The sequence below is a fragment of the Sturnira hondurensis genome, unplaced genomic scaffold, assembly GCF_014824575.4.
Source record: "Sturnira hondurensis isolate 20B ecotype Veracruz unplaced genomic scaffold, ASM1482457v3 Scaffold0010448, whole genome shotgun sequence".
In the NCBI taxonomy this organism is placed as follows: Eukaryota; Metazoa; Chordata; class Mammalia; order Chiroptera; family Phyllostomidae; genus Sturnira; species Sturnira hondurensis.
In genome coordinates, this window is record NW_028083079.1 from 6,000,200 (window position 1) to 6,015,875 (window position 15,676).

Consider the following 15,676-nt stretch of genomic DNA (forward strand, 5'->3'; position numbering starts at 1 on the left):
AGACCGGTGAGTACCTAAGGGATACCCTCAAGTAATGAAGGCAGAGAACTGTTGAGTAAACACCCCAGGCTCCCATCTTTGGAGGGAAAACTTTAAGGCACAGTCAGTGCCGTCCCTCAGAGGGTGCCCAGTGGGACCAAGTCCCAGCTGCCCACAGTAGTGGTGGGAACGATAAGGTGCCCTTATTGGCTTTGCCTTCATTTCCATCTTCCTCTCCCTGCTTCCTCCTTCCTACTCCCTAGAATCAGCATTCCGAATAAACCACTTGTACCCAAGTCCTTATCTCAGGCTCTGCTTTCCCAGGAACTCAGATTAAACCAGCATGTAAAAGACCACGGAGTAGTTCAAGAAGAATCCTTGGAGTGGGCACTGGGGGTGCAGAACAGCCTGCGAGGAGTTAGCCTGCTGTTGGAGACAGGCATGTACACAAGTTACTCCTCCACCGGGTAGAGAGAAACACGGCACCGTGCAAGTGTGGCAGGGCTACAGAACGACGGCTCCAGGGTCCAGACTGGGTCGCAGGAGAAGGTCAGAAAGGACTGCAGAGTCGATACAGGCTGGCCAGGGAAAGGGAAATGGAAGAGCCGCAGCACGGAAAACAACATGAGCACAGCCAGGACACCCCGGAGAACAGGGAGGTGGGGCTGGGAGTGAGGCAGGGGAGGAGCCAGCCACGCTAAGGAAAGCAGAGCCACTGCAAGGCTCTGTGCGAGGGTGCAGCATGGCCACACGTGCTGTGGCAAGGTGATGCGGGCTGTGGCATAAGGAAGGAATGGAGAGGCTTCCTGTCCAGAAGGCGGAGTCAGCACACACAGGAGCCCCTCCCACTGCTCTACACCCACAAAGGACAGCACAAACCCAGAACAGCAAAAATGTTTTGAGATGCACTACAGGATTCAAAGTCAAGATAAAATTTATCCAAAGGTCAGAAACAGGAGAGACCCAAAGTCAGGAGAAAGGGTATTTGCAGAAAGCAGTGGGACAAGAAAGTCAACTCCCATGGTAGAAGAAGAACCATGCAAATTTCATACGCCTTCGAAAGTCAGGTTGAGGCAAAACCGCCATACGGAAAGGGTGCGAGTGAGGGTGAGGGTGAGGGTGAGGGTAGGGGATGGAAGGGGGGCTGTTACTACAGGCAAAACAAGCCTGCCAGCAAAACCCACTTCTATGAAAGATAACACACTAACAAGCGAGAACTCACACTCAAGAATATAGAAAAAACGAAGCAATCTGAAGATTTTAAAATAAGCATGTTTACATCATCTAAAACATAAGAGAAAAGAAATTCATAAAAAAGAAGAGATTATGAAATTGGGACAGCAAATGATGAAAAAAGGAAGTGGAGGGGCAAGCACAGTGGGAGAGGCTGGAAAGCTGTGGCTATGCGCCTGCAAAAAGCAGCCCCGGTCAGGGGAGCGGCGGGGACAGGAGAGGCCCCCAGCGGTGCCTGATCTTTCTTTTTCTCTCTGCAGTTTCTCCTGCCTGCCTTATTTCAGACCCTTGTGGGATAGTCAGACTGCCTCTACCGGCACCCTGAGCCTCCCTCGCTCTGTGTCTGCGCCACCACCAGCAGTGACAGGAGCCCTAGCCGTGGCCACCTACCCCCCTGAGCCCTCTCGGGGCAGGGGCTGGTCTCGTACCTGGATTCCGACCTTCTAGCTGTGGGGCAGTCAATTCAATTCAAATGAGACAGCTCCCGCAAACCAAAACAGAATAAAAAATAAAATTACAAAAAACAAAATGAAAATGTCTGGTGCATTTATCACTTCTAATATGAAATCATTTAGAGTACACAAACCATCTTAAAATTCAGCAAACCCAGACTATTAAAAATATATCTTGTGTTTTACACATGTTAAGCTAAATTTCCCTTCCTTTCCTTCCCTTAATATAGATTAAAAATAATGACGATCACTATCCGGCTAGCCAAAGGAGCACCATTACTCACAGCCAAACAATACACAATAAAACCCAGGAAAAAGACTTTACAAATGGGTAGTAAAAGGTGGTGAAAGAAGCCATTATAATACACTAAAGTGGTATGCTGTTAAATAAAATATTTCAAGTGTTCCTTTGCTAGAAACGTGAACAGTAGATTCATTAAGTTGTCACTATAACCGGGACCTTTTTAATGGTCCAGTCCAAGGGTCCTGTCAGAGCCCAGGCACTGTTTATGTGCCCCCTGACATCCTGTCACACGGAAAGTATAAGGGGAAAGGAACTGACGTTTATGAAGCACTTATCGGTGTCAGATCCTTTAAATTCACTAACTGCATTCAGTCCTCGGAGTAAGACGGTAAGACAGGGACTAATATCAAGCCCATTTTACAGATGAAGAAATGGGCTCGTAAAGATCCAAGAGCCCTAGCAAAGCACAGAGGAAGGACTGGAACTCAGGCCTTCCTGACTCCAAAGAAGCATGGCGCTCTCCCCAGTTTTCTAAACATGTCATGGCTAGAATGGTGAGCTCTTAATTGCACGTTCAAGTACTTAATGAGCACCCCTCATCTGCCATGTATGGCAGTGGCAATGCACAGCAAAGAAGAATTGTGGAGCTTAGACGTCACTAAGGAGCAGGCACAAAGACAGGCAGATGCTCACACAGTGGCAGCAACGATGAGTACTTCGAAGTAAGGGAAGGAGGAGGGAAGGAAGGAAGGAGGCCCTGAGGCAGTGAGTAGAAGCTGAGTTCCTTTAGACAGAGTGGTCAGGAAAGGGCCCTGCAGAGCTGATATCCAGCAGAGACACCGCCAGCCTTGGGTACACCCAGGAAAAGAGCACTCCGGCTGGAGAGAACGGCTACGGCAGAGGCCCTGAGATGAGAACAAGTTGGGACATTTGAGGACCAGAAAGAAGGCTGGGTGGCTGGGGTGCAGTGAACAAGATGGGCAGGTGATAAACACAGAGAAACAGGCAGAGCCGGGCCAGGAAGCTCTGATCTCACTGTGAGGGCAATAGAAATCCACTGCCGGGTTTTAAGTGTGGAAGAGCCATAACCTGAACTGTTCTTTAAAAAGACCCCCTGGCTGTTCTGTGTTGAATGGTCTGTAGTGTAGGTTGTGCTGTGGGAGTCCGGGCAAGACTAGTAGAAGAGATGAACAGGGGTACACACTGACTGTGGGAGCAACAGGACTTGCTGATGGATACGGGGATTGCGGAAAACAGGCTTTCGGCTACACCAATCAGACAGACAGCAGTGCTGTTAACTGACACGAGGAAGATCAGAACAGGGAGTCTGGCTCTGGATGGACTAATGCTGACACATCTTTCAGACATCAAGGTGATGTCAGGCAGACAGCTGACCGTATGACTTGGAGAAAGTCCGGCTGAGGGTGTAAATTTGGAGGTCCCAGAGCGTACTCTAAAGCCCCAGGAGAGGGAAGACATAAAGACACAGGCGAGGACACAGCTCTGGGACACTCCAACATTCAAAAGGCAGCAAAGGAGACGGAGAAGGAAGGGCCAGGGAGGCGGAAGCAAGCAGGGAGGGAGAGTCGTGAGCAAAAGGCCACAGACAGTGGCCAGCTGCTGCTGCTGGAAGGCTGACACTGGCCACTGAACTTCACAACTTGGAGAAAGTCACTGACCCTGACAAGTGCGGTGAAGGATATGACACCCTAGGAACAAGATAAAGAGAAGATGGAAGAAAAGAAGTGGACATGGTGAATAGGAATGGTTCTTCCGAGAAATCTTGCTCTTCATCAAAAAACTCTGGAATACTTACACGATGGAACACTACACAGCAGAAAGAAGAAAAGAGCTCCTACCCTTTGAGACAGCATGATGGAACTAGAGAGCATTATGTTAAGTGAAATAAGCCAGGCAGGGAAAGACAAATACCATAGGATCTTACCTATAAGTGGAACCTAATCAACAAAACAAACAAGCAAGAAAAATATAACCATAAACTTTGAAATTAAGAACAAACTGACAGTAACCAGAGGGGAGGTCGAAGGGGATAAGGAAAAAGGGGAAAGGGTTTTTAGGAACAACTATAAAGGACACATGGACCAAACCAAAGTGGGGTAGGAACGAGTGTGGGAGGTGGGGGTGGCTGGGGTGGGAGGAATGATGGGGGGAAATGGAGACAACTGTACATGAACAACAATGAAAAATATTAAAATTAAAATTAAAAATATATAAATAAAATCTTTTTTAAATAAATAAAAACATTTATGTGCAAAGATTAAAAAAAAAAAGAAATCTTGCCTTTCCGGAGAACACGGAAATGAGGCAGTGGCTGGAGTGAAACTGGGGAGGAGAGGGTGCAGGAGGAACCGCTCCCAAATGGCGGATGCAAACACATGCCTTCTGCTAATGGAAACGATTCGGTTACTAATGATGCAGAGAAGAGAGGGCACCCCAAGAGGATAGGAGCTCGTGAATCCCAGGGAGAGGGTTGGTCTTCAGTAGGAGGAGGATATTTGTTTCTTCCCTCCTGACAGCAGGACAGTCCGAGTTAGTGGATATGGAGGCAAATGAGCCCGCCGCTCTGGTAAGACAGGAGAGACAGCTTGAGTTCATTGTTTGTTTTTTCAATCAAGTACAAGTCAGGATCACCAGTCAGGGAAGGGAGAAGAGAAGCTGCAAAAAACAGTCTTCTGCTGGACAATGCTGAATGCTCACTTTGAAATTAGTGATGAAAGTCTGACGTCATGTGATCGCATGTCACATGAGTAAATGGTCTTAAGAAAGCGTTGGATGCAACAGATGAACGGGGATTACCTATGCCCTGGGGAGGGAAAGTTCAATCTCTGCATATTGCAAAGGTGCTGGAACAGGCAGTCAGCTTATTCTGGGGGCTGAAAGAAGCACTGAAAGCAAGAACAGCATGAACAGAGCCGAAAGACAGGGTTGCCAGATCACACTTTGGTCCCAGGAAAAGTGGAGAGTCTCTAAAGAGTTTTAAGCAGAGAACTGCTCTGGAAGTAGCGTCGAAAACAGACTGGAGGGGTCAAGGCTGGCCGCAGGGGGCTAGTTAGGACACTACTGCAGTGTTGCCAGAGCACTCTGACGGAGCTGAGGAGGGGCAGGAGGCAGCAGGGATGGTAAGAAGTGTGTCAGTTAAGAACCATGTAAGAGGCAGACGCAGGTTTGGGAGGTGAAGAAAAGGGGAGAACCAAGGAGGTCCTGCCTGGAGCCCACAGATCTAGTCCCTCTTTGGCACCGACAGCACCCCCAGGTCCTCGCCAAGTCTGCTCTCGGCAGCTGACACATACCGAGTCTCTCCAGCTGTTTCTCTGCCCACTTCTAAACCTCTTTGGACCTCCAGCCAGTGCCTCTCTCCGGTGGTGCCTCACCTGTCCCTCAACCATGCTCAGCAGGGCAGACTCAGATTTTCTAGGAGTTAGCTTCCCCATTTCTTCTATGTAAAGCTCAAGACTGTTACTAGCTTCAAAAAAATAATAATCCCCTGGGGCTACCTTTTCAGATTTTTAGATATCAAATTTCACGCCTAATTTTAGGCTACAAAGACCAAAACATTTAGGTGATAACATCCTAAACCGTGTCCTCCTGGGAATGGGGCCAAAACGAATTGGAAGCCAACACAGGGACCACTGCAGGAGAGGGGGAGGAGCCAAGCGGGGCCTGCACTAACCTCCTGTGAATATATTGCTCCAGTTGGTCAAGTGTGAGACAACTAGTTAGGCTAAGGTATCTGCCGGACAAGTTGCTTCCTTATTCCACCCTGGTGGACCAGCAAGTTGAATCAGGGCTGTCCAGGGGCCCAGCTTGTCTGTGAGCCTCTTAAGGCCTAGGATGGCTAGAAGGTGGGGGAGCACAAAAGCTGAAGGAAGTCTCAGGCCACGTCGATGACAGCACTGCACTGGGGTTAGCAGACAAGGCTCAGCAATGACCTCAAAGGCACAAATCACAGGCTGGCCGCTGTGTCTTGCATATGGTATAAATCTCACCTGAGGGTAGTGGGAACGGGTAGGAGTAACTGGCACGGCACTATTTAGGCAGTAATATCACTAAAATCCCACCTCCTACTAACCTGGATCTATACTACACACCCATTATTTCACTTAACCCTCAAAAGACACCTATGGGGTAGATGAGGAAACCAAGAATGGGCGGTCTAAACGACAGAGCTGGACCGGAGCACAGGTCTGTCCGTCTGACTCTAAAACTCTGCTTTTTCTAGTGCACCAAAACCACCTGGCTTTTGGGGCTATTCCTGGACAGAAGATGGGGTTTCTCTGACCAGTCAGAATCCTGGTTATCCCAAGGAGTCTTTTTATTTATTATTATAATTATTTACTGATTTTTTTAGAGAGAAAGAGAAACATCAATTTGTTGTTCCGCTTATTTAGGCATTCAATGGTTGATTCTTGAATGGGCCCTGATTGGGGATCAGAACCCCACCCAACCTTGGCTATGGGGACAGGCTCTAACAACTGAGCTACCAGCCAGGGTGCCCAGGAGTCTTTTTAAAAGACTGCTCCGGAGAAGTCTCCGATGGCTCCACCACTGACTAGCTAAGGAAATGTCAGCTCCCCAAAGTCGGCTCCCACAGTGAAAGGAGATCACCAGCAGTATGCAAGGCTGGTGTGCGGTTACATGGGAGCAGGCATTCTACTACAAGTGCCCGCCTGGGCCCCAGCACTGCGTAGTGTGCCAGCAAGGGGTGCAGGTCCCAGCTGGGACTTCAGGAGAGCCCCGAAAGCCAGGACCCCTCTGTCATGGAACTCAACAGCGCACTCTCGATGACAGCTATAGATTAGGGCATCAGATTTGGGCCAGTGTACAAAAGCCTTTTCTGATCCTAGAACTGGCTGGCAATGGCCTGGAAACTGCTAGAACCTACAGAGAACAGGTAACTAAATCACACATCATGAGCATGCTGCAGGTATTGGCCCATGGAGCACTTTCTTTAAAAATGTAACTGGGTCTCAATTTTTTTAAAAATCAAGAGAGTTAGAATATACTTTTCGGGCTTCTGCTGGAAGTCTGGAAGCTCTGAGCCCATGTGTTCACAGGACAACGACCAGTGGGGCTGAGAAGCTCCTGCTCACGAGGAGGGAGCACTCACACGGAGCCGCCCCACTCACATGCCCACTAGGCTTTCCCCAGCTCACACCCCCCAGGCACATTCTAGGTGGTCCTGAGAGAGCTAGAAAGAGAGAGAAAGAGAGAAAGGTGCACCTTCTAACTCTGATGTAATATTGGGGACTCTGACACTGACTGTGGTCACCAAACTCCCTGTGATAAGAAACCAGGTCAGACACTGGGCGTGTCCCCCAAAAGGACTCAAGCTAGAAAAATTTTAGACCAATGTCGGAGTTGGGGAAGGGTTAGCTTGCCGTGTGCTCACAAAAACAGAACGCTTCCATCTTTTTTTTTTTAGCTAAAAAAATGCCTGTGAGGCTTAGTCTACCAATGATACAGAAACAGTAGGGTCCCTGGCTCTTGCCAAGAGTCACGGGCAGTGGTCACCACTCCATTTCTCCATCTACACTGGGAGAGAATGGAAACGCTTACTGAACACACCACGGGACGGCCGCTTTCCTGCACAGGACTTGGTCTCACACCACAGCTCGCCTAAGGGGCGGATGGAGAGGCTGAGGCCCTGAGCAAAAGGCCCCGCTCTTTCTGGCTCCAAAGCCCAAGCGGCTGTCGATGAGCCAGAAAGAATGGGAACGGGGGAATGCTGGCCCCTAAAGGGTTAATTCTAAAAACATAAATATACCAACTGTTTCTCCATTTTTGTTTTAAGAAAAACACCCTGTAGTATTTCCTTATGTAAGAACGACTCCCAGCAGATACAAGGAGAGGAGAATTTTAGTTCGAGCTCAACATAAAACAGCAGCCACAACTACAATGGTAGTTTCTAAGCTGCTGCGGAACTGGAAGAAATTTCACCGGGGCTGGTTCCTCGCGCTGACACCCAGACGGCCCTTCCAGGGGCTCGCAGGACTAATTCTAACGGGAAGCGTGCTTTCTCCTCTCTGTAATGGGCTTGCGTGAGGCCTCGCTGAAGTCCCCTCACAGCCACTAGCACGCAACCTAATTCCTTAACTGCATGACTGGCAAGATTCCTTCCAAGTCTTTTCAGCTCTCTCGGGTAAATTACACAGCACCATCATCTACAGCCATTTAGCAAAATGAGTTTGTTCTTCCCTCAAACTACAGGGACGGGGCAACCCCTGAGCCCCACGTGTACCTGGCTTCCAGTAACAATGTGGCCTTCTCACTGAAGAAAGGGACAAGCAGGTTCCCGAGCTCGCCTTCCTCCAGACTCCGGTCTCCAGGACGGCCAGGTCTGTGGGCTCCACTGTGGTCTAAAATACAGGAATCCGTGTGCCTTAAGTATCCATTTTTGCAGCCCTCTTTGGAACCATCCTCAATAATCTGTAAATCATCAAAATATCTGGTCAAATAACGGACTCTGGAGGAGGGGAGGGGACAGGTGGAGGAGCGAGAAAGGATGGAGACAGAGTGAGTGAGCACCAGTGAGCCTGGGAGAAAATGAGAGGGAGAGGGGGAGGGACCCAGGCACACGGGGCCACACACACTCTCTTTATAGCAGGGAGGTGCTCTGGCAAGAGCACAAAGATGTTCACATCAGTTTCCTCCTCTATAAAATGGGGACAGTAACGCCACCTCCCAGGGCGACTGTGAGCAAAGACTGAGAAGACTCACTCACCTATGTGTGTGGGGCTCAGGGTCTCACCCACTATGGCACATCCCCCACCCCACAACCCACCCTTTGAAAGTTGTTCCTGACAAGTGCACAGAACCCATGCCATTACCAATGCTTTGGGCATTGGCAGGTATTTTTGCAACGTGGCCTCCCCACTCTGTGACAGAAGGCCAACTGGCTCCTTACCGATATGTCCTAACTAACGTAACTTTGATTTGTCTCATTAGGAAAGTGGAGAGCTCCTAATTCCCACGGAGATGTTATTTACGGATCCAACTTCTTAGGTCACCGAGGGTCCCGGAGGAGCCTGTGCTGAGCGTGTCTGGAGGGGCTGCAATTAGCATCCTTGCCCCTCCTTCCCAGAGCCATAAATTTCTTCTGCCCACCCATAAATAACTCCCCGTGCCTCCATCACCGCTGGTGATACATGCGCTAGCCATCACACTCCTCTCTCCACACTTGTAAAATGATTAAGACTTTAAATGGAAGACAAGACCTACACAAATGAGCTGTTATTTATAGGGTCTTATTTGCGACCAACCTAGTTATTAAGTCCATCTAAACAAGCAACCTCCCAAGAAGGAAAAGTCTAGAATGTAATAAGAAGAATAGTCATTGCTATCATTTACTGAGCACTTAGTACATGCCTTTCTACTTAAATACCACAACAATTCTAACAAGAAACATTATTATCCTCAGTGATGGGGAAATTCAGGCTTAGGGGTTAAGCAAAGGTGAACCAAGGTCACAGAGACTCAAAATCAGATCTCATTGCAAAGCCCTCACTGTTAGTTGCTTTGCTCTCTACATTTCAGCTACATAACTATCTACATTTTAATGATCTCCCATTCGTCATCACAAACCTGAACACCTCAAAGGCCACAATGTCAAATCTGCAGCCTCCTACCTCCCACCACCTCCCAGCCATTACGGTCCTTTTCAAACCTGGAGAGCGCTTGCTCCAGATCCCAGGACCGGTGTGACTGGAGGCACAGTCTATGTGCACAGAGGCCAGTTCTCATCAGGGCCCAGATGACGCCAAGCTGGGCTCCAGATCAAGAGACTGCAGAGAGCCCCCGAGAAGGGGGGGTTGGTTTTATCGGTGGCTCCAATAAGCTGCAAGCCAATGACCTGGGAGCTTGCGGCAGTCCAGAAAGAAGGGCTCTTGTCCCAACAAATGTCACTAAGTTACTCTGTGCCTTGGATAAACCAGCCCCTCATAGGTCTCAGTCTCCAATGCGAACAACGACTGGGTCGGGTTAGATCTCTAAAGATCTGTCCAGGTTCCATATCCAGTGCCCATTATTCTCCTATCGAAGCCCAGCTTTTATTTGCAAGTATATGTTTGCTGGCTGTTTTCATGACCAGCTCTCCCATCCAGTCTATAACTTCTGAGAAGGAAGAGACCTAGTCTCTTTACTCTCCACAGGCACACGGCAGGCACTCAGTAGAGGTGGAATGAACAGAAAAGCCCCCAGACCCACCACCCCAGACAAGAAGACAGGCTTGGGCACAGAGAGGGGATGATGGAATGAGGAGTTAACTGCCATGTTCCTACCTTGTTACTCTGCTCCGAACGCTGGCCACTCAGGAAATTATTCTCGTCATCCTTGCCAATTCTGACTGTGTCCTTGTCCTCCTGGCGGGCTGGAAGCTACATGGTGCATGGAATGGTGTGAAAATGCAACCCAAAAAGAGATGCAGCATGAATATGTATGAATAAGTCAGTGATGACTTTTTTTAAAATAATGCAAAACAAAAAAACAAACCAAGAAAGAGGCAGAAACAAATGGCAAAGCCATGAAATAAAATTAGCTGAAGTTAGAGCTGCTAGTTTTGGCAGATCACACACAGCTGCCTGGGCTCAGGCATCATTTCAGGACAGACTCCCAAGAAATAACTCCAGCTATGTCCGCTGCCTTGCTGGGCCTTCCCTGAGCCGCTATAAATCGAATACACTGTCTGTTGGGCTGCTGACGCTCCTGCCATCGCTAACTTCGCTCTCAGATTATATAAAAGTAACACGAATTTGGAAAACAACTATTGATGGAATTGAAAATAGCAAACAGCGAGAAACAAGTAATGAAATTTACAGTGTGCCTGATGCAAGCGCTGCCCGTCCTGTTCAGCACAGGTCATCAACCCCTCTTCCGACTGTCACACTTCTGCGACAGACGGCAGTCCCAGCAACGCTGTCATTTTGCTGACAAGAGGTCCTCATTGCTAATAAAGAGTGTCAGGCTTCCCTGATGATAACTTCATGCTTTTAAAAATGAACGACAGTTACTTATGAAAAGTGCATAAACCCCTAATGCTTTCAATAAGTGCATGTCCCAGAGGTTCCGCATGCTGTGGAGTGGACAGTACCAAGCTGTCAAGAAGTCCAAACCTCAGCTCCCCAGAAGAGGGAGAATTCCATTCGTGGGACACCTACACTGACCGAGTTAAAAATGGGAAAACGCGGCCACACCCAGGGAGGGAATGAGTCAAAGCTGTCTCAGTAACTACACCAAACCCCAACTCACTGAAGTGTTAAAACCCCCAACTAAGTGCCGAGTCACTTGCTGGGCATGTTGTACATATGAGATGTCTGCAGTTCTTTGGCCACAGTTTTATTCTACAATTTCCTGCACGTAGTCAATTACCCCCATAATTCTCCCAGCCCCTTAAATTGTTCTGATCTTCCTTTTAGAGGAAACCCTCGTTTTGGAAGAAGAAAAGCAAAACACAGCAAACTGAATCAAAAAAGTAATTTCTAGAAAACTTCCCAGGAGATCAGAACATACTCAATCTACCACATCCAAATCTGCAATAAGGACCAAACAGAACTGCTGATCACAAATCAGACCTTACTATGCTAATTACCAAGCAATAAACAGACTAAACACACATAAGTATACTTATTAAGCATAAAAGTTTCTAAACTGTTAGAAAGTTTAGGTGAGGAACCCTCTCTCACTACTGGCTTCTTCTCTCATTAAAACTTTCTCAGGGATATAGATCAACAACAACTATTAAACTTGTTACTGAGAGTATAAAATGTTCAAATACTATGGAAAAAATACTGGAATTTTTAATGAAACTAATAACCCTATGCCCCAGGAATTCCATTCCTAGGTGTCCATCAGGAGAGTTGGAAACATATGTCCACACAAAGATTTGTATGTGAATATTCACATCCCTTTGACTGTAACACCCTAAACAGGAACCGATCCAAATGTCCACCAAGCGCAGAATGAGTAAACAAACGGTAATGTACTCATACACTGGAATACTACTTAGCAATGAAAAGGAATGAACTGTTGGTTCACGTAACGACATGCGTAAATCTCAAAAACATGCCGAGTGAGAAAGTGCTACACAAAAGAAGACATTCTTTATGATTCCATTTACATAAAGGGCCAGTACAGGCAAAACTAATCCATGGCAGAATAAAATCAGAAAAGTGGCCAGGGGTGAGGGGGGGATTGACTAGAAGGGTCTTGATCTTGATAAGAACTTGGGTTACACAGGTACCTAAACTTGTGAAACTTAGCAAATGCAGACTTACAATTTCTTCATTTCTTTGTGTGCAAAATTAACCTTCAAAGAAAAAGTAACTATAAAACACATTCAAGTTAAAAATGAGCGTGTTGAAGTGTTTATGGGGAAGTACATTGATGTCTGTGTGTTAAAATTTATCAAAAAGGTAAGGTGGAGCGACGGTGGGCAGGTGGACAACTCGAACATCAGGATCTGGGTGGAGAGACTTCCCTGTCCACTCCTGAACATCAACCACGTTCTTCTCAAATACATGAATTAATCCCCAGTAAATAAACATGAGGAAATAACGGGCAACCTCAAGAGAAATTTCAAGTGCACTTTAAGACAAAAGCACGCCTGTTCTTGGTCGTCCGTTTTTTCGGCTGGTTTGGAAGTGAACGGCCCCCACGCAGGGAGGGGTAGCATGCAGCGGCCGGTGGAGCGCACGCCACAGCTGCCCTCTGAAGCTAACCCTGACAAACTGTCGTCAAGGGCCTCCTGCTATTCACACCCTTTTGTCAAATTAAAAGATGTAGGGGAGGGTCTATAAAAATAAATGATAGGCCTATTTTATACCTATTATCTATTTGTACTTTTGACCTAGTAACTACGTATCTGGAAATAGAGTCTAAGGAGAAAACAATCTTAAACCCAGAGAAAGATCTGGGTCCAAAGATACTCACAGGTAAATGTAAACTCGTGAATCTCTGGAAACAACCTCAAAGTTCAACAACAGTGAGGCAGTTAGTGACATTTCAGTACATTCGTAAGATCACATAAGATGCTGTAACATAACAGCGACTGGAAAAAACAAAACTGTGTATATGTACTGTGGGCATACACGTGTTCATATAGACAAATAGAAAAATATTCCAAAATGTTAGTTAACTGTGAGTATTTTAAAGTGACAGGATTAGGGGTAATTTCTTTTCTCCCTTTCTCAAGTATTAGGTAATGCTGTGGGTTAATTAAATATCAGACAAAAAATACTTTTAAAGTCACAAAATATATTTACTTTGGACAAGCATGTCCAGAGTGTCCCTGACTCCTATCTCACCAAAGAGAACCACGCCCACGCTCACCCCTCAGTCACCCCTCCTTGCCATCCCACCCTCACCCCTAACAATATCTCCCCAGCCTCGGCTCAGGTTTGGGAACATCGCCCCTCCCAGGAGGATCGCCGTGCCCTGTGAGCTGGGCTGAAAAGGACAAGGCTATTCGCAGGGAACATCCGGCTGAATGCAATCTGACAAATGACTCAACCTGAATCGGTTGGTATTAAAATCTCAGAGTGGGAAGGGGGAAAAAGCCTCTGTTCTCCAAAGGACACAATGGGACATTTAACAGATTTTTTCAAAGGGCAAATGAACAAACAAACTCGCCATTTATGACTCAAATGAAGTAGGTGAAGAATGAGCTGCTTATTAAAAATGCTGCCTTGGAGAAAATAAGCCAAGAGACTTGTTTCTCCCTAAATGGATTGCAGATATTCTTGGTTTTGAAAATTATCTGGAGCCCTGGAGGCTTAGATCAATAATACTCCCTCTCTCCAAGACAGCAGACGGCCACAGCATAACTACCTTTGAGCACTCCCCACTTTGAAGGGGGAGGAGACAGCTTAAAGCTGACAAATTTTCCCCCAGTACAGAGGTGGCAATGAGACTTCCATTCACTGGGCCGGCCAGGCTGACTTCAAGACAACTCCAACCAAGAAGACTCCAGGGGCCCCGCTTACAAACAGGCCCCCTGCATCTCACGGTGAGAGAACGCCAGTCTTCCAATCCGGCGAACGGGTACAGGGAGCAAGGCTCCGAGCAGGAGAGACCGGCCAAGTTAGGGGCTAACGGGAGGTAATATCGAACTCTTCCTCACTGACCCCAACTTCAGGGTCCTTCCAGTGGACAGCACTGGCCAAGAACAGAGAAAATCCGATACAACACATCACAAGGATGAGCAGAGACCAGGAGCCATCAGGGCGAAGAAGGCTTCGCTGGGGCGGAACCGAGACAAGGGGCCTCTCACTCTCGCAGCCCACGCCAGTGAGGCACACGCCCTGCCGTGGCCATCGAGGACAGAGACGCTGGGACTTCACCTCTCAGGGCCCTGCCGAACATTTCAGTGCCGGCATCAGCGAATTCCCATGCTCCTGAACCTGGACTTGTGGGCTGACGGGACACTGACTGCTGACTTCCTGCCGTGTCCCCTGCACGTGGCAGAGCGCAGGAGCGCCCGGGCACGTGTGGGAAGGAACGAAACGCGTCCAGTCAAATCCAGAGGTCCAGATGCCATGCATGAGAAGATACATCAAATTCAGAGGATTAACACAGAAAGAAAATGAAAATTGTGTTTCCTCATTTGTCTTCCGATGGTAATGAATTCATTACTGTTGCAAATACCCACACAAATTATCTGGGTGGTCTGGCAACTCTCCAGACCCCTCTGCGACCACACGGTCTTTGGGACATGACATCTGCAGCTCAGGTCCCAGGGCCCGACTTGGAGTGAAAAGCATCACAACACATCGACTGTGTCCACGCAGATGTGACCCAAACATGAGGAAGCCTGCAGACATTTCAGGGCCCCCCAGGGGCCCTCAAAACCCCAACCACAGCCAGGGGAATTTCAACAGTGACTCCCTGGGACAGAAGCAGTCTTGAGACATTTGGGGGTTTTTTTGTTTTGTTTTTTGTTTTTGGTAATTAGCACATGACAAGAATGTTTTTCTTACCTCCATTTGTTCTGTTGACTCGAGTCTGCCATCCCCCTGGACGCCCAAGCAGGAGAGATCAAAAATGGTTTTCTTCAGGTGCTGGTTGTCTGTATACAGTTCCTTCACTAGTTGTACGAGGTCGCTGACCTGGGAGATAAGAGCAGAGGACTAGAGACCCACAGGCAGACTTCAGCTTCCCAGGGCCACGGACCTCCCTCCCTTTAGCAACACAGACATGGAGAGCCAGGTGGCCTGATTCCAGTCTCCCGCTACCCTGGGCACGGCAGAAAAACCACCAGCCTGCCTGTATGCGAGCCCCGAGCCAACCTTCAAGGCAAAGAGACCCTGGGCAAGCTGTCCAAGCTAAGCCTGCAGCTCATCTGTGCAGTGGGTCACTGTGGGGACGGGACGTGATCACGGCCACAGTGCACTGAGGCCCCTGGTACAGTCTAACAACAGCTAATACTACCTCTCTGATACCTGAGACACTCGGGTGAAAACTGCCTCAGACTGAAGTTTCTGAAACTGTCAGAGCCTTATTTCACAGCATCGAGTTCTTTGTACACTTACCTAGCAATGTCAGTAATAATAATTGTCTTCAATTACAAAGCAATTTATAGCTACTAAAATACTCCTACAAGCTTTAGTCAATCATTCTTTACAAAAGCCTTGAGGAGGTGGGTGGGCTGGTACAACTCCCCCCACTTTACAACAGAGTCTGAGATACAAGAAGTTTATTGCCCAAGGTCCCCCAGCTGGTGGTGTCTGGAGAATGCCATGGCATCTAACAGCCACAG

General features: G+C 47.9%; 1 protein-coding gene across 3 annotated transcripts in view; it reads right to left on the minus strand.

Annotated features, from left to right (window-relative positions):
- CDK5RAP2 (CDK5 regulatory subunit associated protein 2) overlaps positions 1-15,676 on the minus strand; it is a 165,893-nt gene that overhangs the window by 60,761 nt on the left and 89,456 nt on the right. For all 3 annotated transcript variants that reach the window (XM_037059158.1, XM_037059157.1, XM_037059156.1), the window contains 3 exons: positions 14,898-15,026; positions 10,206-10,301; positions 8,168-8,355 (listed from right to left, as the gene is read on the minus strand). In XM_037059158.1, coding sequence (XP_036915053.1) covers positions 8,168-8,355; positions 10,206-10,301; positions 14,898-15,026 — 413 coding nt within the window. The remainder of the gene's footprint in view (positions 1-8,167; positions 8,356-10,205; positions 10,302-14,897; positions 15,027-15,676) is intronic.